Source organism: Panthera uncia (genome assembly GCF_023721935.1).
Source record: "Panthera uncia isolate 11264 chromosome D3 unlocalized genomic scaffold, Puncia_PCG_1.0 HiC_scaffold_8, whole genome shotgun sequence".
NCBI classification, from domain to species: Eukaryota; Metazoa; Chordata; class Mammalia; order Carnivora; family Felidae; genus Panthera; species Panthera uncia.
The window spans coordinates 72,710,694-72,732,860 of NW_026057586.1; the positions used below are offsets into that span (position 1 = coordinate 72,710,694).

Sequence of the window (22,167 nt, forward strand, 5' to 3'; positions counted from 1 at the left end):
GGCGCTCACGTCATGGATGTGGTTTTCCCATATGGCCACGGTGGGGTCATAACAACAACGACAGGTGTCACTGAGAACACACTGTGTGCCAGACACCGTGTGAATGCCTTCCTGAGCCACCTCCCTTAATCCTCACAACTCCGGGCGCAGGCCTTGGGCTCCCTCCCACCCTACAGGGAGTGCAGAGGCCCAGGGAGGTGAGCGACTTGCCCAACTGAGGTCCCAGAGCAGCAGGTGGAGGTGTGAGGACAGGAGCCAGACAGGACCTGGGCCACTCGGGAGCCCACCTTCTTCAGACTGCCCAGACTGTCACAGGCCATTTCACCGAAGCAGTTCTAAACACACCGAGCTAGGTCTTCATACCTCTTTCCTCTGTGGGCCCCTGAAGGTCTTTACCAGTCGGGCCCACTTGGGAACTGGGAACAGGCAGCTTCTTCTCCACATAGAGTTTCCGAGAGCCCTCCAGTGAGCTGGCAGGCTCATTAAAGAAGTCCTGTGTCGAGCTGGAGTCCGAGAGCGCCACTGCCGTGCTATCCTGGCTGCGCTCTGAGGGGAACAAAGGAGGGAGAGAGGGCAGCAGCATGAATCCACACCAGCACCAACATGGCGGGGCCTCCCCAGGGTGAGTGTCCTGGTGACTGCCCTGCAGAGGAGACGACATGAGCACAGCCACTGTGACCTTGCTGAGTCCTACCCTTCCCAGAAGGCTGCTGAGCCACTCACCAAAGGCACCAATCTCCACGGTCAACCTTGTGGGGTTTCCCCAAATGGTGGTATTCTGGTAAATGGTTAACAATTGGCTCTTGGGATTGGGGGGAAGCCCACATTTGTAGCATTTACTGATTTCTGTGGCATAAATACTCCCACCATGGCCAATTCAGGCTACCAGCCAACCTTATGTTGCTGAACGTGGAGTTGGAAAGAGATGCACGGTAGTACACCATTCTATTGTGTTTCTACCACACAGAGACAATAGGCATGAACAACTAAGGCAAGTAAGAGTCCTGCAGAAATTTTTATCTGGCTGCAATAGGCCAAGAGTGGTCTAGAATGAGAATGGAGATTCCCGGGGGTCGCAGACACAAGGGAGATTGCTACCTACATGTTAGCTCCTCTCCTTGGAGCTCCCCATGTGCTCATGAGAAAGATCAGAGGCAGCGCAGGAAGAGGTATTCAAGGAAACCTTCCTGTGGTGCAGGCCTGGAAAGGAAGTGTGTTCGCCGCTATAGGAAAGGCATGAAGCCCTGGTGGAAACTTTTTTCCCTAAGGAACAAAAGCTTTAAGCCAGCTGGGGAGGTACAGCAAATCTTGCTGCCTCCAGGGTACAGGTGAAGACCCACTGCAGCTGTGGGAAGGGAAAAGAAAAACCTCCCAAGGGAGGGGCAGGAAGCCATTCAGGGCCCAAACATTTGAAGTCGCCCACAACTAGAAAAGCAAAGCCCCACTCCTGAGATGCAGGGACACAGTCTGCCTCAGTCTGCGGCTGGATAGAGACAAGAGAGAACCAGCCCTATCCCTAGCCCAGGCTAACAAGCACAAGTAACACAAAACAGTCTACATAGGAAGAGGGGCAAGAACATGGAGAGAGACTGTCTTTGAGGTGTGTACAAAAGGCCTAAGGCTGAAGGTGGGAATGGAACACTGAGAAACCTTCTGGCAAATCAGCCCCCCTGTAAGCATAAGGTAGGGTCATAGGAATTTGAAGTCAGTGGTACACTAATGGTAACCACAGCAACAACAAAAACCAACCCCAGCTCAACTTCTGACTAGCCTAACTCCCCCTCCTAACAGACTAGAAAAGGAGAGAGAAGGCCATTCCCAGCATAAATATTACTTACTTCAGTTTCTTCCATCCTACACATAATATCTGATATTCACTATAAAAATGAGGCACACACACAAAAGAAAAGAAACATTGTCAAGAGAGAAAATAATCAACAGAACAAGGCTTAGAGATAAGCCAGATGTTGGAACTACCTGATGGGAAATTTAAAATAACTAAGATTAGGGGCACCTGGCTGGCTCAGTCACTGGATCATATGACTCTTGATCTCAGGGTCATGAGTTCGAGTCCCACACTGGGTGGGTATAGAGATTAGTAAGTAAACAAACAAACAAACAAATAAATAAAATACATTTAAAAAATAACTAAGAATAATATGATCTATAAATGTAATTAGTATGCTAAAGGCTCTATTAGAAAAGGGGGACACATTCGTGAACAGACGGGGAATTTGGGGAGTAAGATGGAAACTATGAGCAAGACTCAAATAGAGATGCTGGAAATAAAAGACACAATTAGAGACACAAAGAATGCCTTTGTCAAGCTTCTCAGCACACCTGACACAGCTGAGGGAAAAATAACCAAAACTTGAAGATAGGTCAGTAGAAATCATCCAAAGTGAGAGAAAGAGAGTGGAGGGGAAATCAGAACAGAGCACACAAAAGCACCCAAACGATCTAACGTACTAATTAGAATCCCAGAAGGAAATGACACAGACACATGTCAGAAGAAGTATTTAAAGAGATAATGACAGAGAATTTTCCAAAAATAATGAAAGACATCAAATCATCAAGAGTTTCTGAGAACACCAAGCAGGGCAAAGACTCCTCCACACATTTAAAAAAACAACCAAAACAAAAACAACAACAAAAAACCATACCTAGATATCTCATACTCAAACTGCTACAAACCAAAGATAGAGGGGAAATCTCAAAAGCAGAGAAAGACACATCATATATGGGAGAACAAAGTTAGGAATTACAGCACGCTTCTCATCAGAAACCATGAAAGTCAGACATCTTTAATGCTGAAAGAAAAAAAAAGTCCATCCCAAATTCTATATCCAGTGAAAATATCTCTCAAAAATGCAGGAGAAATAGACTTCGTCAGAAAAACAAAAGCTAAGAGGATTCCTTACTATGAAATCTGAGTTATAAGAAACATTAAAGAAAGTTCTTCCGGTAGGATGAATTGAAACCAGACAGAAACTTGGATCCACATAAAGAAATGAAGTTCCTCAGAAATGGCTAAAGCAGTAACAAAAAAGACATTCTTTTTCTTCATGTTTAATTCCTCTAAAGTAGTACTGTCTAAAGCAAAAACGGGTAGCAGCCTATTGTGAGTTTACAGTGTATGTAAAAGTAAAATGAATGAAAACAAGGGTATAAAAAATGGGAGGTTCTTGGTTCTTTCACTGCCCATGAAGTAGTATAGTATCATTTGAAGGTGGGCTGTGATGACTTAAACATGTATTTTGTTAAGCCTAAGGCAGTCACTACATTTTTTTTAAGAAGGTATAAATAATAAGCCATTAATAGAGACAAAATGCAACCTTAAAAAACAAAACTTTGTCTTTAACTTTGTGTATCTGAAGGATGAAGCTCAATGAAATAGGAATCAAGAGACAAGTTCAAGTTCCTCTTAGTGCCACTCACTAGTTATGTGACCTTGAACAGGTTAAGTCCCTTGCCCACCTATGAACTGCAACCACACATCCTTTCAGAGAGGTCCATGGCATAGGAGCTTCTGGGGACACAGGGAGAGAGGCAGACATGGCCTCCAAAACCCTCTAACTCTTTGCTCAACTACCTCAAATACCGGCAGCCCATTGGGAGGGCAGACATGAGCAGCCTGGTGGGCAAACAAACTTGTAACAATACTTGAAGTTGTTTCAACAAAATCAAAGGCCTGGACTCTGGGAGATCCAGGCTGCCTAAGTTTAAATCCTACTCAGTCACTTACTAGGCTGGAGAGACTATGCAATTGCCACAATTTCTTTACATTTCAATTTCTTCCTGTGTAAAACTGTGATATTACAAATGCCCACTTCACAGAATTATGAGGATTAAATACATTAGTACATGTAAAGTGCTTGAAATAGGGCCTGATACCCAATAAGTGTTCCAAAATATCAGCTCAATGACCCATAGTATTATTTCAGAGAACCTGGACCGATTGTTTTAGTAACGTCTCAAACTCGACATTACAGAGATTTTGCTCTGCATGGCAAAGGGTTCTGCTTATGCCAGGCTGAAGATCACACCTGAGTAGCACCATGTCGATGGGGTGGTAATCGCTTCTTATACACTGACATGACAGGGTCGTCCACAGCAGTCCTGCCTGCACAGAGGAACATGGAATTAGGCCTGTGCTTCCAAAGGCAGCTGTGCTGTTCCAGCCTCCTCACCCACGTCTGATCATAGGGCAGGGTTTGGAGACAGGGACCTCTCAGGCAGCCACACAGAGCCTGCCGCAGCCCTTCCTCCTTAGCTGCCTTTGCAATGTCCGCTGCCCAGTAACGGTAGGTATCAGTCACAGCTGGGCTGGCGGAGCAGTAGAAACTGGGGCATGAAGTGTATGTGAGACCCTTCAGCGACCAACAGAAGCTCTGCGTCTCACTGCTGGGGGAGCAGGGACCTGACTGGACGCCTCTGCCTCACACTCAGTGAGGGGCTTTCCTGACTTGCAAGGCCAGACCCCAAGGCTCTGTGAGCACTGAATGGGGATTACCGGCAGGTCTGCTGCCCTCATGAGAGGTCCCAAACCCAATTCCCCAGTGTGAGGAGATCACTTGTCTCAGAGAAATGGCAGGGGCAGCCCATTTGCTGTCTATGTGGAAAGCGGACCCTTGGCTCCAGAGGTCATACAGGGTCACTGCAGGAGCTCAGAAATCGGGAGTCTCAGACTCACATTCCAACCCCAGATCTGCATATTTGGGCTGCTCCAGGCCTCACAATATGTTTGGCACGTTCTCTCTGCTCTGTTCCCAACAAACAAATAGGATCCCCATGGAGGCCTCCACATCCCAGTGCCTGGCACACAGGTGTGACAGCCCAGTGACCATCCTGCAGTGCAGCATTTACTCTGGCCCTGACAAAGAGAACACCAATGGCTCGGACAAGATGGTGGGCCATGCTCCTGCAGTGATGAAGTCCTTCTGATAGGCCAGGAGAGGTGCTTTCCACCAGCATCCAGAGCAGCTGTAGTCACTGCATGGCTGAGCAGCGCACCATGTGGCAAGCGTCCGGGAAGCGGGCCTAGCCAGGAAGATCTCACGAGAACTGGCTTGCTGCCTGATGAGCTCATGCACTCATAAGCTGTTGGGCTTTGGGCCTAAAGAATCGCTAATTTGCTGGAATCTCAGTTGTGATTATTACAAAAACCGAGGATTGGCTTAAGCAAACGGATATTTACTCCCAACGTGCTAATACCCTCCTGATGCTGCCTAGTGAGGGAACCTCTCATGCACCAGAGTGAGCAGGGAAGGCAGCAGACTGCCCTAAGAATGGTGTGGGCAAAAAAGGACCGCACTGGGCTTCAGGGGTGTTTGCTCCTCTGGGAGCAAATATTAGCAGGTAGAGCCTCTACTGAGACTCTTTAAAATAACACCCACAGCAGGGTTGCCTGGGTGGCTCAGTCAGTTAAGCATCCAACTCTTGATCTCGGCTCAAGTCATGATCTCAAGGTTCATGGGATTGATTGAGTCCCATGTCGGGCTCTGGGCTGACAATGTAGAGCCTGCTTGGGATTCTCGCTCCTTCTGCCCCTCCCCCACTCCCCACTCTCTCTCCCAAAATAAGTAAATAAACATTAAAAAATAAATTAAATAGGGGCGCCTGGGTGGCTCAGTTGGTTGAGCGTCTGACTTTGGCTCAGGGCATGATCTCACAAGTTCGGGCCTCGCGTCGGGCTCTGTGCTGACAGCTCAGAGCCTGGAGCCTGCTTTGGATTCTGTCTCTCTCTCTCTCTCCCTCTCTCTCTCTCTCTCTCTCTCTCTCTGCCCTCCCCCACTCACTCTGTCTCTGTCTCTCAAAAATAAATAAACATTAAAAAAAACTTAAAAATAAATAAATAAATAAAACATGGGGTGCCTGGGTGGCTCAGTCAGTTGAGCATCTCACTTTGGCTCAGGTCATGATCTCACAGTTTGTGGGTTCGAGCCCTGCGTCAGGCTCTGTGCTGACAGCTTGCTCAGTCTGCAGCCTGCTTCGGATTCTGTGTCTCCCTTCTTCTTCTCTGCCCCTCCCTCACTGATGCTCTGTCTCTCAAAAATAAATAAATGTTAAAAAGAAATTCTTTTTAAATAAAAAAAAAGAAAAGAAAAACAAAATAACATCCACAGCAACAACAGCCACAGCCAAGGAGCAGGACGCATGTAAGCACAGGGACTGTGACCAGGCCTCCCGCCCCAAGCCTCTCAGATATACACAAGAACCCAGAACAGCCTGTCCTCTGAAAGGGTGGAGAAAAAAAGCCAATATCAGCCCTGGGGGGTTGGGGGGGGGGGCGGCGACACCGTGGCGATTCTGGACAAGCCCTTACCACAGGGGTGATCATGAATGAGCACCTAAGGAGCCCCGAGGAAGGCTGATGGTCGGGGGGTAGTGAAATAAGTCTAGAAACCCCCATGAGCCACCACAGTTCTGCAGTGCCCCCCTGCAGCTCAGAGATGGAGAGGCAGGGGCTCTGCACACTGAGGTGCCCTGGCTGGAGCTGTGACCCCCGTACTCACCAGGCCTGTGAAGCAAGGGCGTGGGTAATGTTCCTGCCCAACCCTGAGAGAGATGCAAGTCTAGGAAACAAAGGATGGGCACATCACTGTAAATGAGAGTCCAGGGCCAAGTTTCTCTCTAATCCTTTCAAAGAGGGTAGGCACAAAGCTATTTAAAATCATCCTGAGGGGCGCCTGGGTGGCTCAGTTGGTTAAGCGTCCGACTTCGGCTCAGGTCATGATCTCACGGTCCGTGAGTTCGAGCCCCGCGTCGGGCTCTGTGCTGATAGCTCAGAGCCTGGAGCCTGCTTCGGATTCTGTGTCTCCCTCTCTCTCTGACCCTCCCCCATTCATGCTCTGTCTCAAAAATAAACAAACATTAAAAAAAAAAATTAAAATTAAAAAAAATTTAAAATAAATAAAATAAAATCATCCTGAGTTTGAATACTAGGAAGCAACCGAGAACTTTGCACCAAGAAGCAAGTCAGATTAAAAGAAAACTAAATTCATTTCTCTTACACCAACAGGGTGAAAGAAAACAATGAAAATCTCTTAAAGAATGACTCTATCTCCTGGGCAGACAATGCCTCTGGGCAAAGCCCAGTCCACCTAAGCACATCCTGACTGCCTCCTGCCCAGCCGAATTCAGCACAGGCTCAAGCACCGCTGTGCACAGCCCAGAGACTAGCAGTGTGCCCTGATAAAGGGATGTGGGGAGCCCGTACGTGTGGAAGAGGTGGGGCAGTTCTGGCTTGGAGAGCACTTGGCTTCCATTGGCAGTGAACAGAGCTTCCTTCCAGGCCTGGCCATAGTCCCACCTTCTCCACGAAGCTGTCTATGGATAGCACGTTCCTTATCTGGGACACTGTGGGCCACGGGTCCAAATGAGCTGACATACGGCTTTGTGTAACTGTGCACTGATGGCCAGAGGTGCTTCCTCCACATCCTAGAGGCCCACGTATAGGCTGGGCACTGTAGGACACCCCCATGGTGCTGGCCTGTCCTGATGCTCAGAGAACCAGGTGGGTCTGCCGGTGCTCTGCAGGCAAAGGCTGCCAAGCCTGAAGGCAACGACGGCCCTCCCTTCTCTCACCTGCCTGCTGGAGCAGAGCCAGAGGGAGAGGACAGGGCCAGGCAGAACTAGCTGGCTCCCTGCTTTGGCCATCTCCTGTAAGTTCTGCAGACTGGCCTGGGCTGGGGGTTTTCCTGGGCTCCTGGTCCTGAGGCGGGACAGGAGAGAGAAGGGAAGCTCTTCTGCACAAGAGACCCAGACTCAGGTGAAGAGCCAGACTTCCCACAGGGCTGGGCAGGATGGCCTTCCAGGGAAGCATGTACCTAAATGGGACTCCAGGGACTGCCCACAGGCCAGGTTCCTGATTTCCTTCAGGAGCTGCCTAGACATCAATAGGAAAGAAGATGCAATAGTGGACAGGCTCTACAGGCTACCTCTGCTCTGCTTCAGAATGTTCTTTTGAAAGTCTGCCCACACAAAACCTGTTCACACTAACTAATATTTGTGGCAAAATTATAAATATTTCACTCTCCTACTGTTAATCACTGGAATGTTTCACATCTATGCCTCTGGGCCACCCCAGCCCCTCCCCCCGAGTCTTTAGAGGGATGTCATCTGCCAGCCACTGCTGATGACACCTCCACTTCTGAGGTGTGACCTGCAGAGCCAACTGCAAAGGAACGACAGCTGCGGATGCAGAAGGAAAGGGACCTGGCTTGGTGACAGAAAGGCTGTCCGTTCCGAGGAGTGTGAGAGCAGACTGTATTGCAAGAATTTGGATTTTTTTTGTTCAGGTTTGACTCAGTTCAAATCCCTTGAACATTCGTAGGATTTCCAGGCCAACCCAAAAGAGCTCTTTGCTTACAAGACACGAGCTTCCTGGTACATTTTCTCTACCTGCTCCAGCAGTTAGAACTAGAAATAGCTCACAACCACCTATTCCACCAGTTCAGTTCAATGAAAATTTGAGGGGAAAGATGTGGTTGTATCATCAAAATCTGCAGCAACTCTGACTAGCAAACCCTGAAAAGATCACAAATGTTCTGCCAACTAGAAACAACAGGTTTCTAAGAACAGTAAACTTGGGGGGAACCAATATTTTCAGCAATCTCTCAGCCGGACAAACCCTGCCCCAGTGGGTCCCTGATGACCACCAGGAAAGAACACATCCACCGGAAGCCAGGCTAGCTGTAAGGGAGGGACACCCTCTGGCAGGCCAAGGAGCCTGGACAGACGCCCAAGAGAAGAGACACCAGAAACACGAGGGCTCTTGAAAAGGAGGCAGACATACTGAGGCAACAGGCAGGCACAAGAGTATCACCATGGCCGTGCTCAGACAGCGGCGTCACCACTCTGGGCCTCTGAGGCTCATGCTCAGAGCTGGGAGAAGACTTGTCTTCATGTGCAGCTCTCACTGTGTAACCCTCACCATGCATCACTCTGTCACAAAGAGCCCCTGTGCCCCTATCTCAGACCCAGCTGGTTTCCCAAGCTCTCTCCCTGTAAGGTCTCTCTTCTGTCCACCCCAGTGACCTCAGTCCAAACGCTGTAGGGCCCTCCAACCTCCATGTCTTTGCTCCCAATGTCCCTCACCTGAAACGGCCCTGCAGGCCTCTCTGGAGGACTACCTCCTCCAGGAAGTCCTCCCAACCCACCAGGCCCCACAGTTAGCTCATGGCACCTTCTCATGGCACCAACTGCTGCCCCAAGACACCACCTAGGGACACACAGATCCAACCAGGCAGCGGGAATCAGGGTGCCCGTGTTGGCTTTCCTCGTGGGCCTTCTTCCTGCCCAGCACATAGCAGGCACTCAACATATACCATGACCAGCTACAGCCTGGAGAGGTTTCTTAAAAGTTAAGAATGGAGGGGCGCCTGGGTGGCTCAGTCGGTTAAGCGTCTGACTTCGGCTCAGGTCGTGATCTCGCGGTCCGTGAGTTCGAGCCCCGCATCGGGCTCTGTGCTGACAGCTGGGAGCCTGGAGCCTGTTTCAGATTCTGTATCTCCCTCTCTCTGACCCTCCCCCATTCATGCTCTGTCTCTCTCTGTCTCAAAAATAAACAAAGGTTAAAAAAAAAAAATAAAAAAAAAAAAAAGTTAAGAATGGAGAGGAGAATAAAGGTGACTGGCTCTGCCCTCTGACAGCCTTCCTCCCTGCCCCAACATCAGTCCCCACCTTTTAGGGCACACGCAGGACAACCTAAGTGCCACTAGGAGCCTCTCCCACAGTGAAAACATCTGTTCACAGCATATAGCTTGCCTACCGTGAGCTGACCTCTCCTTGACCCTGGGAAGGGAGGCTGGTGAGGACTGATGCCACATGCAGCCCCCTGCCCCAAGCCTGGACACCGTGGACCGCACACACAGGGCCCATCTCAGAGCATCTTGGCTACTGTACACAATGTACATTTTTACACACTTGTCCTTCTAAAGATAACTTGGTATCTTAGAGTCTGTTGCCTTTGTTACTTTTTTAAAGCCAGAAAGAACAAAACAATGGAAATACAGGACTGAGCCACCTGCCAGGCCAACGGGCAGTGGGAGGAGGCCACCGCTGCATCTGGCCAGAACTGAGAACATGGGCTGTGGGCAGAAGCCAAGCACATCAAACACACACTATCCAAATCACAGGACCAGCGATGTGGAGGAGCTCCTGGTCACAGGGGAAGCAGGGAGCCGGACTGAGGACTAAGCATGCGGTCTGCGCTGTCCCTTGAAGCGAGCCGTGACAGTGCAAGCAGAAAGACAAAGCCTGGAGAACAGAGTGTGGGCAGGGTTAGGGGCAGCACGGGCAATATTGGTGGAGGCAGTGTGGGTGAGCAGGCGAGGATGAGCACAGATGGCACACGACACAAACAGTGACAGTATGGTGGGTGAGGACAGATGGTCACATGGGAACTTGCACAGGGCACCCTGGGCTCCCACGTGGCCCATACCCTACAACCTGGGGCTCAGGGCAGGCTCTGTTCGTGCTGTAAGTGGGGCCAGATGGGCATCCCGCAACCATGAACACCAGCCTCCACAGCTCCCGCTCTTCTGACCCCCAGTTTGTGCTGTTTCCACCCTTCATAGTAAACACTGACACACCCCTTGGGCCTTGGCTAAGCTTTGCCTCCTCAGGAAGGCCTCCTATCCACCAAAGCCAGGCCAGGTCTCTTTGGGATGGTTTCAGTTGCACCGTGACACTCAGTTGGTTCACAGCTTCACATCTGCCTTCCCCAGAACCTGCAACAGGCACCAGAATTGTCCCATGCACCCAGCACAATGCTAATGGGCACTAGACAGGCATGGCCATGGGCTGGCTGAAGAACCCCACAGAAGGCTCAGCCTCAGACTGACCACAGGGCAAGACCTCTACTCTCTGAGGCCCTTTCTGGCTCCGAGATTCTCGGCTCTGAGATTCTTGGGTAACATGGAGCAGGGCAGGCAGACAGCAAGGGTCTTGGCAGTCCAAGAGAGCCACTATGTACACATCCCAAAGGCTGGCTGAGCTGGGCCAAGTTATGGACCAAGGTGTCCTGTAACAGCCCTGCTCCATAGGCCCTGCTACCGACAAACTTCCAACAAACAAAGCAGGGAAATGCACACAGATCCAGTCTCCATCAGGTCAGCGAGCACAGGACATTCCCAGTGTTAGCCTCCTCTGGCCTGGGGTGGAAGGAACCTTAGACCCCCCAATTCTCCCTCAGCTTCACCCCAGCTACCAGGCAGCCCTAGAAGAGTGTCCAATTGCCCTCAGCTTGGCTTCCTCCCAGGGAAACAGGACCAATCGCCAAGCAAGGCAGCTATAAGGGCGGGACCACAGGCACCTCTCCCAGGGCCCAGCCCAGAGCAAGCACACACTGATATGACACAGGGCCCAGTTACTCACACACGTGTTCACACACTCCATGCTGGGGAAGGGTATAAAATTTGTTCAGGAATCTCATTATGCTATGTTTGAACATGAGTAAACAGCAATCATTGTGAGCCCCTTGAGGGTCACAATGTATTCCCTACGACTCCTTTACCTTGTCAGGAAGCATCAACACTAAGGATTTCAGCACTTGAGACAAATCCCAAAATGGACGGGAGAAATAAGGAAGGCTGGGAGGAGTGGTCAGGCAGGGCTGCTTCATTCTCTCTCAGCTTGCCCAGAGGGCCCCTCTTCAGGTCAGCTATGGACACACTCTCAGCCACCCCAAGAAGGGCTAGCTTTCATATCTGACAATGATGGTGTCTCAGAGCAACTCAAGGGCCAATCCCAGAGTACCTTTTAGCCAGAGCTGTGGATAGGCTGCTGGAAGCTTCTAACCCTAGTGCAGGATGGCACAAGGGTGCAGATGGGACCAGTCAAGAGAGCAAAGATGGTTTCTTCTAAGAAGCCATTATCAAATGTTGAGTTACCTACATAAAATCTGGAGCTATTTTTCTAAATCTCTTCTAAAAATTTACAGCAAATAAGAATTGACTCTAGCTGATTTCTGATTTTGAAGCTCAGGTATACAAAAGTAGAAGGGCAGCTCAAAGGCAGGGTATCCTAACCATACCTAAGGGAAGTCCTGATGCCTGGCTCCCTGTCTAGCTGATAACAAGTTAGCCTGTGACAGGCTCCAGGATACAGGAGACTTGGGCCCAGAAACCCAAAGGCCCAGCCCTACTCAGAGGCTGCTGCTTCCAAGGACACTGCCTGTCCCTCTTCCAAAGCCACACAACTGGCCTGAGAGAGACAGGGTGCAAACTGAGGATGACAGGTCCCAGACGCGGGCTCCTCCTGCTATGCAGTGCTACATGGCCCTTGTGCCAGCTCTGATGACCTGGGGATGCCTGCGTCTAGGATGTGGTTACACTGTGCAAGCACCTTCCTTTAATACCCATGAGAAAAACGTTACTCCTGCTCACCAGGTGAAGAAACCGGCTCAGAGTCAAGTCCCTTACCCAAGGTGGCCAAGCAAGGTAGCAGCGGGGCTGGGACTGAAATGCAGATCTCCCTGACTCCAACCTCCCTGTCTTACCTCGAGCGGGTCCCTGAACTGCTTCTCTTGGTCTGTACCAGGGCTAGAAGCACCCATCAGCCTTCCTGTAGAAGGGCTCAGTTATGGCCTGGAGTGAGCACTAATGCCCTGTCCTCCCACAACAGGAGAGCCATGGCTGGTCTCAGGCTGAAGAGTTGCGTGGAAAGTGTGGGGCCACACGTTCTCCTCCCAGGGCTAGCAGGCCAGCCTGGCTGGGTCACAGCAGGCAGCAGAGGTGGGCAGTGCAGGCCTTGAGGCCACCAGCCTGACACCAGCAATCTGCTGCTTCCGCCAGAGCCAGGGCCTTTCCCTACGAGCTAGTGTAACAGCTGAATGGGCCACTTTAACATTCTAAGATAGGGCCCAAATATTTTCCTGTTGCAGACACTGCTGTCTTTCTGAGGTGAGGAGGGCAAGAGTTCTGAAAGCACCATGTAGCCGGGCCCGTGCAGAGCACAGCATGGCCAGTGCAGGGCTTCCTAGCACATTGGGCTGGGACTGGGCAAAAGTGGGCCATGGTTCCACATTGTTGACAGAAATCACTTTTAAAAAAGTATTTTTTTTCAATCATTAAAAAGTGCACAACCACTGAAACTATATTTGAGCCTATCTGAATGGCTCCCTCTGCAAACTCCCAGAGCAAATAACCATTATGTTGGCACTCAAGCCATGTCACCCCAGTGCCCGTCCCCAGCACTCTGCTTCCCTGCAGCTCCACGTGCACATGTGCGCACCAACATGGGACAGCTGGGCAGCGGTGCCAGGCAGCATCATGGTCCCTTTCTGCCTCCTTTCCTCTTTGCTTCTGGGGTGCGCCCACACCAGGGGAGCTACCTGCAGCTCTGTGCACTCATAGGGCCAAGCACAGTTCCTGCTACCCGGTTCCTGCTAGCCAAGCTCAGCTCGAACCTGCAATGCTGGGAGAGGTGCCGGCCACAGGCCTGTGGACAGCAATGAGAGGCGTGCCTCTCTCACAAAAACTGGCATGATGCTAAATCTTCACAGGAGTACCTGGCAGAAACTAATTTGCAGAGCAAGGATTGATATCCAGTGTGTTTTCTCAATATTTTCAAGAGTAAAAGGTTGGGAACAGGGTAGTTTTCCTGTTGAACCTGAGTTAAGTAAGATGGGGAGGGACCTGGCTTCAGGACATGTGCAGGACTGAATCCGCCCTCCGGGGCACAGGGAGGTGATGGAGCCACGCAGCAGCAGGCATTCAGATGCGTTCAGATCAGCAACCTCTCTCTCCATACCCTCCCCGTACCCTTCTCACAGGCCAAGCAGAATCCAGGAGGGGGCACTGCCAGTCTCCTCTCCTCTCCTATCTCCAAATCCTGGCCCAGAGGGGGCGGTAGGGCGCTGCCCATCTTCCTTCAGCACTTCCCTAAACCTGCTCTCACGCTCCTCTCACCCACAACATCTTACACTCCAGGAACCCATGCGATGGGCAAGGGGTGTCCCATGCCCGGGGGAAGGTAGGGTGAGGCCCGCTTCCCCACAGCCTGATGCGATCAGCGGCGTGTGAGCGAGGGCCTGCTTGTCTGTTGGCATTGTCATTGCTTCCCCAGGGCTCCACCTTAACGCCCTCTCAATCCACCAATTTGGTTCATTCCAGCAAATACTTTATCACAGCTTATCACTGTAAAGGTGAGGAGAACATGAAAAAATCAAGCTACGAGGTCAGCATGCGAGCCTCCTAATGTTAGTAAGAAATGTGGTTCAAGGGTCGCCACCTGCCGTATCCCGTGTGGGATGGCCTCGTACGCGGTCCCAGAGGACTCCACCACCCCGTCTGCACTCCCAGGGGTGACAGACTCAGCACCAGTCACAGTCCTCCCACGGCTATCAGAGGATGTGCTGTAATAAGGCAGGCACAATGCCGGTGCCACTGGACTGATTGCACGGAGGCCACTCCAAGCAGCCTACAGACCCCAACAGCTAGTCCACGGTCTTTCCTGCCACGTCCCCATTCCGGAGGTGGGAAGATGCAGGCTCATAGCTGTGAGATACCTTAGCCTTCCCTGCCCCTTCCCAGCCCCCAGGTGGGCCAGCTGGCAGGTGGCGACCCTGAGCATGTTTTGGAAGCACAGAATCACCGTGAGGCCATGAGGTTAATGAACAGCCGCAACATTGCCCGTGTCACCCCAGACCCAGCACCCCCCCTCACCAAAACAAAGCGAATCATCACCCGAAGCACCCTCCCACTTGATTGGCGTGCCGCCCTGGGCTGGCAGTAGGGAGAACAGGGACTGTACCGTCCGGCGTCGCCTGCTGGTGGGGTTTTTTACATTTGACGTAATCGTGGTCAATCGGAGTAGCTGTGTAAGGTGGGGATGTCAGACCTGGGCCAGAGGAGGAGGGGAGGGAGGCTCCGGGGCCCGGCAGTGTCCCAGCTGAAGAGTGGGAGTCCTCGTCCACCAGGCAGGCCTTCTCTCTGTGGGAAGATGGTTGGGGTGCAGGTCAGAATCTCCACATCCCACTGGAATGGGACGTGTTCTGGTCTGAGACAATCCTTCCTGACTGCTGAACCCTACACCATCTTCACGGGCCTCCTCTGCCCTTCCTAGGGCCCACTGCTCCCACACACCTCAGGTGACCTGCTCCTCTGGCTGGTGTCTCTTCAGCTGCTGAAGGAACTGCCCCCATGGCATCCCCTTGGGCTCCAGCCCCGAAAGGCCACCGCCCAGCCATCTCAGGCCCCAGGGAGACTACAGGGGAGCTGACAAGCCCTTACTCGGAAGCACCCACCCCACACCCTTCCACACCAAGTCAGCACCCTTCCATGTGATGCCTGAGGCCTGGTAGATTTAATTCTCGGTAAGATGCAGACAGAGAAAACATCTGGATTTACTGCAAGCTCTCATGTGTACGAGGATATCTACTGTTGAACAAAAAAGTCAGAAACACCTGAAGTGTTCCATCGAAATAGCTATAGAAAACATGATACACCCATGCTATGGAATAACATGTAGCCAGAGACTATGGCTAGCCACTAGAAAGAATGGAGTGAATGGGGTACCATCTCTATGGTTTTGGTCCCAGCCCCTTTCTCAGGGGAATGTAAACTCGAGAATAACACCTTCAGTAGTTTGTTTTTATAAAATAAAAGAAACCCTACAATTGTACATGTAAATGGAAGCGTATATAAATGCACAGCTAATTGTTTGAGAAAATAAATGAATAATGGTTAATTCTGGGGAGGAAAGGGGATTTGTCAAATTTTAGCCTATATGTTCATATATTGCCAAAATTTTCCATAACTAGAATATATCCATGTATTATTTGTATAATTTAAAATTTTTTTAAAAGAGTTATGATCAATAAAAGAGAACATCATTGTACCTTGAGGGCCCTTTGCGACTAAAAAATGCACATCTATAATTTCTAGGGCACACTGTATCCACCTGGGTGACCTGTCACATGCATGCCCATCTCTCCTATAAGACAATGGACCTCAAGGTCAGAGCCTGGGCACAGGTCTCTCTGGCACTTGGCTGAGCCCTGCACAGTGCCCAGCCAGGCAGGGAGGGGCACAGAGATGAGGCAAGCTGAGCTGAAGCTCCGAGATGTGGACACCAGGGTAAAAGAAGTCTGGGCCACAATCAAGGGAAGGCCCAAGGGTCCTCTCCACCCAGTGAGGGGACCATACCAGGGCCCTAGCATCCTCATGCTCTCTGGAACTACAGGAAGAGTCCATGCCTCTGATGCCCTTTCCTGTTTCTTGGGAGAACAGGCAGCAGACAGGTCCTCACAAGGCCCCCACTCTTGGTATAGGCCCTGGAAAAGGACCCAGGAGTAAGAGTCTGCAACATGAAAACTGCTTTCCTACAGTGTTCTGCATGGGACAGAGCTGTGTCCCAGTGGCGATGGGGAGGAGCTGGCTTCTCCTTAGGGCCTGCCCCTGAGGATGGGGTGGCCCCCGGGCATGGCCCCAGCGTGAGGTGACATGGGATTGCACACTCAGCCTCTCCTTCTCAGATTCAACAGAAATACCTTAGTCCAGCAACCAGGAGTCTCCAGATGAGTTCCAGAGACTCAGTGAGCTCTGATTTACTCAGCAGTAACCCCCCGAATGCCACCTTGCTGTAAATGAGCCATCAGGGTACACATGGGATAAGCTGCTAGGTGAAGAGGTGCTACTCACTTCTCTGAAGCTTTGGGCGTGTTCTTCTCCTCGCCCCTGGCAAAGGGTCCTTCTGCAGCCTCCTTCATGAAGTTGACCAGGACCTCTGCACTGACCCCAGAGTCGGGCTTCCCCAGGAGCTTCAAGATGGAAGCGTGGAGCCGGAAGTACACCTAGGAGAATCATACTTGGGTGTGAGCAGCCTTCCCAGTTGCTTAGGTCCGTTCCACAGGCCAATCAGCCACACTGGAAAAGGGCCACTGACCAAGGAGACAGGCCACCACACACTGCCTTTTTTCATTCGCTTTTAAACCAGCCAACCCATAACTCATTCAAAGCAAGCTCTGACAGTTAAAATGGACACAAACTCTCAGTATTCTAGCTTAAATGTTTAGCCAGTGATGCAGGCAAGTGGTGGTAAGATAATGAGAATAACAACCCTCACCTCTGCTCAGTGGGCACCTCCTCCCACCACAGCCCCTGCCACCCACTGTGTGCCCCTCTCCTGGCGCCCATACAAAGTGAGCCTCCACACCTGTCTCCCACCACACTCCAGACTCCCTGAAGCGCAGAACAGTTGATTTCTGTCTGTGTGCCTGCACCTGGGCAAGCTGGGTGCTGTAGGCCTAGAGAAGCTTGCCCAGGAGGTACAGGGTGAGGGGAAGGAGGCACGCCGCATCATTCAGGGCACTGTGCTTTTCTTCACTTCCTTAAGTTCTCACCACAATCCTCCACTTACAAATGTCTGAGGTAAGATGCCCAAATCCCCACAGCCAGGAAAGGCCAGGGCCACGTTAAACTCTGGTCCGCCCTGCCCTCTACTGCTCCCAAGTAAATGCCACATCAGACACAGACACCTCTACAGGTCACTTGGCCTGACTTTCGCATCCACCTGTGGGTGCAGTGTGAGCTCCCGCCTGTGGCACGGACTCCCACAGGTGGCACAAGGAGTGTTACGAAGGCTGGGAAACCCTGTGGCTGCAGGCCCTGATTAACCAGCCTCTCTCACGCAGAGGTGGTTCTCAAGAGAGGCTGCCAAGGACCATGCAGGTGAGATTGCCAGGGGGTATGGCCCAGGCAGCATTCTCAAGAGGGCATCCTGGACAGAGGGGCCCACACCCAGAGCCCCTCCACCGCTAGCCCGCCTGTGGCCCCAAGTAATTAACCCGAGCAACTCCATTTTTAGGCACAGAAAACCTCTGGGCACACACACGTGCCCAGGTGGCCCTGCTGGAAGAGCACAAATTATTCAATTGGCAAAGTTTAACCAAGTGGCAGGTTCAGTATTTTGAATCCGGGTTCAAGAGCAGAGGTGAGTTTTCACCAGGGCAGGGTTAAAGTCTTAAGAGAAATGTCACTTTTAAAGTAAGATATCCACAGGTTGCAGCTGAATGCCTGTTCTCCTGAGAGCCGGCATGGTGTTCTGGGCCTCAGTTCCTTACCTGTTAAGTCCCTGGACCCCACGGGCACACCATCCTGCCTGCTCATTGGTTCTATCAGGCAGCAGCAGAAGCCAAAAGTCAAAGAAACACCGTGGAAGAAAAACACAGTTGTCGTTTTCCTGAGGGCTGAGCTACCTCCCGCACACGGGTTGGGTGCTGCACGAGGGCCCTGGGTGCAGGGGATCTGGCCCCAACCGCCCTTCTCTTCTGCTGCTGAATAACTTAGGGCAAGTCACACTAGTCCTCTAGGTCTCAGCCTTCTCAGCCCGAGTGGAAAGCATGAAAGAGCTGTAGTGGGAAGGACGTGGGGCTTGGGGCTGGGAATGACGGCAACCAGGAAGCTGCTGAAGACGTGCTCAGTACGAAAGTGAATTACACTTTATCATGAACCCTATGAAGATGGTCCCTGAAAAGCTGCTGTCAACCACTCAGCAGGCATCATTTTTCAAAGGCAAATTTTTAAAAATGAGACTTTTCTGCTTGTTCACACAAGCAAATATTGGAAAGAGAATACTAACATGGTTGAGGGAAAACAAACATGCTAATTGATCAGTATAACCTTTCAGGGCCACAGGACACTGTGGATGCAACACTAAATGACCCTTGAAAATCCCCCGTAAGTGCTCCCTGATATGCATGCAAGAGCAGGCCCTGCCTGTACCCTGCTGAGGAAGAAGTGGAAGAGAAGTGCACCCTGCACTGGGCTCCACACTGACAGTGCAGGGCCTGCTCGGGATTCTCTCTCTCCCCCTCTCTCTCTCTGCCCCTCCCCTATGCACTCTCACTCTCCTGCTCTCTCTCTCTCTCAAAATAAATAAATAAACTTAAAAAAAAATGCCAGTTGCAAAATGGTATGAAAATGTTACTACGTATCTATACGTCAATAGGGGAAAAATCTAGAAAGATAAATACATGCCCAGACTGTTAATAGGGATTATTGGGTTAAGAGGATAGGATCACTGGGGACTTTAGCTTTTTATTTTAAACACTCTTGAATGTTTGACAGGCACCTGGGTGGCTCAGTTGGTTGAGTGTCCAACTTCAGCTAAGGTCATAATCTCATGATCATGGTTCATGAGCTTGAGCCCTATGTTGGGCTTTGTGTTGATGGCGTGGAACCTGCTTTGGATTTTCTGTCTCTCTCTCTCTCTCTCTCTGCCCCTCCCCAGCTCTCTCTCTCTCTCTCTCTAAAAAAATAAATGTTAAAAAAAATTTTTTTTTAATTTAAACACTTCTGAACGTTTGATTCTTATATATATTTTAACCATGAATGTGTGTTAATTTTATAATCAGAAAAAAAGTATATAAAGGCAGACAAGGCATAATAAACAAGCAGATTCTACCCCAAACTCCAAGAAGCTTGCTGGGCACACGGGACTGGCAGGCACTGGGCACGCAGCCTCAGAAAGGGCAAAGCTAAAGTGCTCAGGAAGCAGCAAGTCCTGGGCCGGGCCAAGTATATCTGGATCCTCACCCGTGTGCTTAGTTTCCTCCCTACAAAATGTGCTGGCTGCAGCCTCCCAGCCTGCCTCACAGGACTGCACTGAGCACCGGGGAGAGTGTGGAGTTGTGTGTTCCAGATATCGTAAAAGCAAATCTGAGCTGTAAACAACTGCTCTTCTCTTGAGGAGCAGCACAAGACCCAAGTCTGGGGTCAAGAAAACAGGCTACTCCCTTGGCCCTGTCCTGCCAAGCTGGGTGCTCTGGGCATACCCTATGGCCTCGCCAGGGACAAGGGCACCTAGCCTTCTCCTGCCACCCTGCAGTGTGGATGCCCTGGGCACTGGGAGATGCTGTGCTGCAATGATGTCATCACTGAGTCAGGTTCTTGGAACCTACATGTGCTAAGGAAGAAAGATGACTTTCTTCTGGGAGATACAAATAAGACACTCCTCTCCCAGAAAGGATAGTAAGCACTCCTTAAAAGAGAGAGGAAAGGCCGCTTTAATTTAATCGCACACAAAGCTGCTGAACACAGAGAAGTTTCCAGCGGGTTGCATGGGAGTCACTGGGACCTCATGCCCCATCCCCAGGGAGACAGAGAGACTGGCCCACCCCTGCCCTGCTTCCCTGCCCTCGGCCAGCACAGTGTCACCTCCAGGGCCTCCATGGCCAACTCAGGTGGGTTGTGGTAGTGGATCTTCTTGGGGTAGCGGGCAGCCTCTTCGTGCAAGTAGTGGCCAGCCTGTCTGTAGTGCAGCAGGTAAACAGCGGGAGGCTGCTGCTGCTTCTCGGCGACCTTGCCCAGCATGTAGTGGATGAGCCACTCTTCCTCATCACCGTCGCCCTCACAGCGGGCCGCCGACGTGAAACAGTGCCTGGCTGTCTCCAGCATGCTGTCGCGCCGGCCCTCCATCTGGAATGAGACCACGAGACGAGGCTGGGCTTAGCCCACGGTCTGAACCTGCACAAGATCATGCCTTATCCCATAGGGAAGCCCTGCTGCCTTCCTTGCGAAATTTATCATCCTGTCAACGACCCTGAGACACAGAAGTGTTATCACCATTTCATAGCTGAGGACAGTGTGGAGAGGCCTAGGGACACCCCCCCCCCCGCCCCGCCCCACCACACCAAAGTACACATCAAGTAAGGCACAGAGCTGGACTGAAACCAGGTCACTTCATGTCAACTCCAGTGTCCTTTCTTTTATTTCCCCCCAGCCCACCCTGAAGGACACAGTTTAGGAGATTATGAAGTACCTACTGACCCCCTTCTAAAGGTCCCAACTACAACCCTCACTGTGGTTGCAGTAAGGGCCTGGGAGACAGCATCGGGCTGGGGCTGCCAGGAAAGCCAGGCAAACAGCAGCCGAGAACACCGAGAGCCAGTGCCAATGTTCTGAGATGAGCCCCCTCACCTACACGCGGTGAGCACTTTTCTCACCTGCTCACTAGGGTGGGCAAGCAGAGCTAGACATGGTGAACACCCCCAACACCTAGCAACACAGCACCGAAGAGGATGTGCACCCCTGGGGTACCATGGGACTTCCCACCCTGTCCTCTGCACCCTTCCAGAAGGACCTTACAAAAGGGTAGATTCCTAAGCCCCACCCAAGACCCACTGCCTTGGAGCTGTGCCTCCAGCCACCCTCTCACACACCAAAAGGTGGAAACAGCTAGGACAGAAGATCAACCTCTAAGATGCTTTCCAATTTTTTCTAGTCCCTGTATGAGGGCTATGGGCCAGCACCTAGGTGTCACTGACGTGAGATGTCAGCCATCAAGTACGTGCATCCCTTCATGCCAGAACTCCTGGGCCAGGAGCTGGAAGAAACCCTGACTGTGTGGGGCCACAGGGGCAGCTGTTCCCAGCACCGCAGCTCTCTGGGCCCTCATCAACATGGCTCTCGCTCAGAGGCAGGGAGGCTGTGACCTCTTCTAGTCTCATCTCGGGGACCAGAGGAAGGGAGAGGCTGCAGGCACCAAGCTCTGGCAAGGGTGCTGCCTGCAGCCTGTGAGAGCAGTACCCATGCCCCACTGCAGCAATAGCCCTGGGGCCAACACAAAGCAGCCTGGTACTACCCCAGTGCTCTGCAAAACACTTCCTGGGAAAGAAAGTTACCACCTAGGGATGCCTGGGTGCCTCAGTTGGTTAAGTGTTCAACTCTTGGTTTTGGCTCAGGTCACGATCTCACAGTTCATGAGTTTGAGCCCCATATAAGGCTTTGTGTTGACAGCGTGGAGCCTGCTTGGGACTCTTTTCTCCTCCTCTCTCTCTCTCTCTCTGCCCTTTCCCAGCTTGCTCTGTCTCTCTCAAAATAAATAAATAAGCTTAAAAAAAAAAAAAAAAAAGAAAAGAAAGAAAATTACCACCTAAGAATCATGAGACCATCAACGGGGGGGCACCTGGGTGGCTCAGTCAGTTGAGCATCTGACTCTTGATTTCGGCTCAGGCCATGATCCCAGGTCATGAGATCAAGCCCCGCATAGGGCTCCACACTGAGCATGGAGTCTGCTTAAGATTCTTTCTCTCTCTCTCTCTCTCTCTCTCTCTCTCTCTCTCTCTCTCTCCCTCTGCCCCTCTCCCATGCTAGCACTCTTTCTCTCTAAAAGTAAGTAAATAAAATGAAAAAGAAAAGAGACCATCAATGAGTGAGATAT

At 51.2% G+C, this 22,167-nt stretch overlaps 1 protein-coding gene across 3 annotated transcripts in view; it reads right to left on the reverse strand.

Moving 5' to 3' along the window:
- Nucleotides 1–22,167, reverse strand: part of CABIN1 (calcineurin binding protein 1) — a 154,341-nt gene that overhangs the window by 66,920 nt on the left and 65,254 nt on the right. For all 3 annotated transcript variants that reach the window (XM_049619133.1, XM_049619132.1, XM_049619131.1), the window contains exons 24-27: nucleotides 20,163–20,423; nucleotides 16,647–16,798; nucleotides 14,758–14,936; nucleotides 364–546 (exon numbers count right to left, since the gene is read on the reverse strand). In XM_049619133.1, the coding sequence (XP_049475090.1) occupies nucleotides 364–546; nucleotides 14,758–14,936; nucleotides 16,647–16,798; nucleotides 20,163–20,423 (775 nt within the window). The remainder of the gene's footprint in view (nucleotides 1–363; nucleotides 547–14,757; nucleotides 14,937–16,646; nucleotides 16,799–20,162; nucleotides 20,424–22,167) is intronic.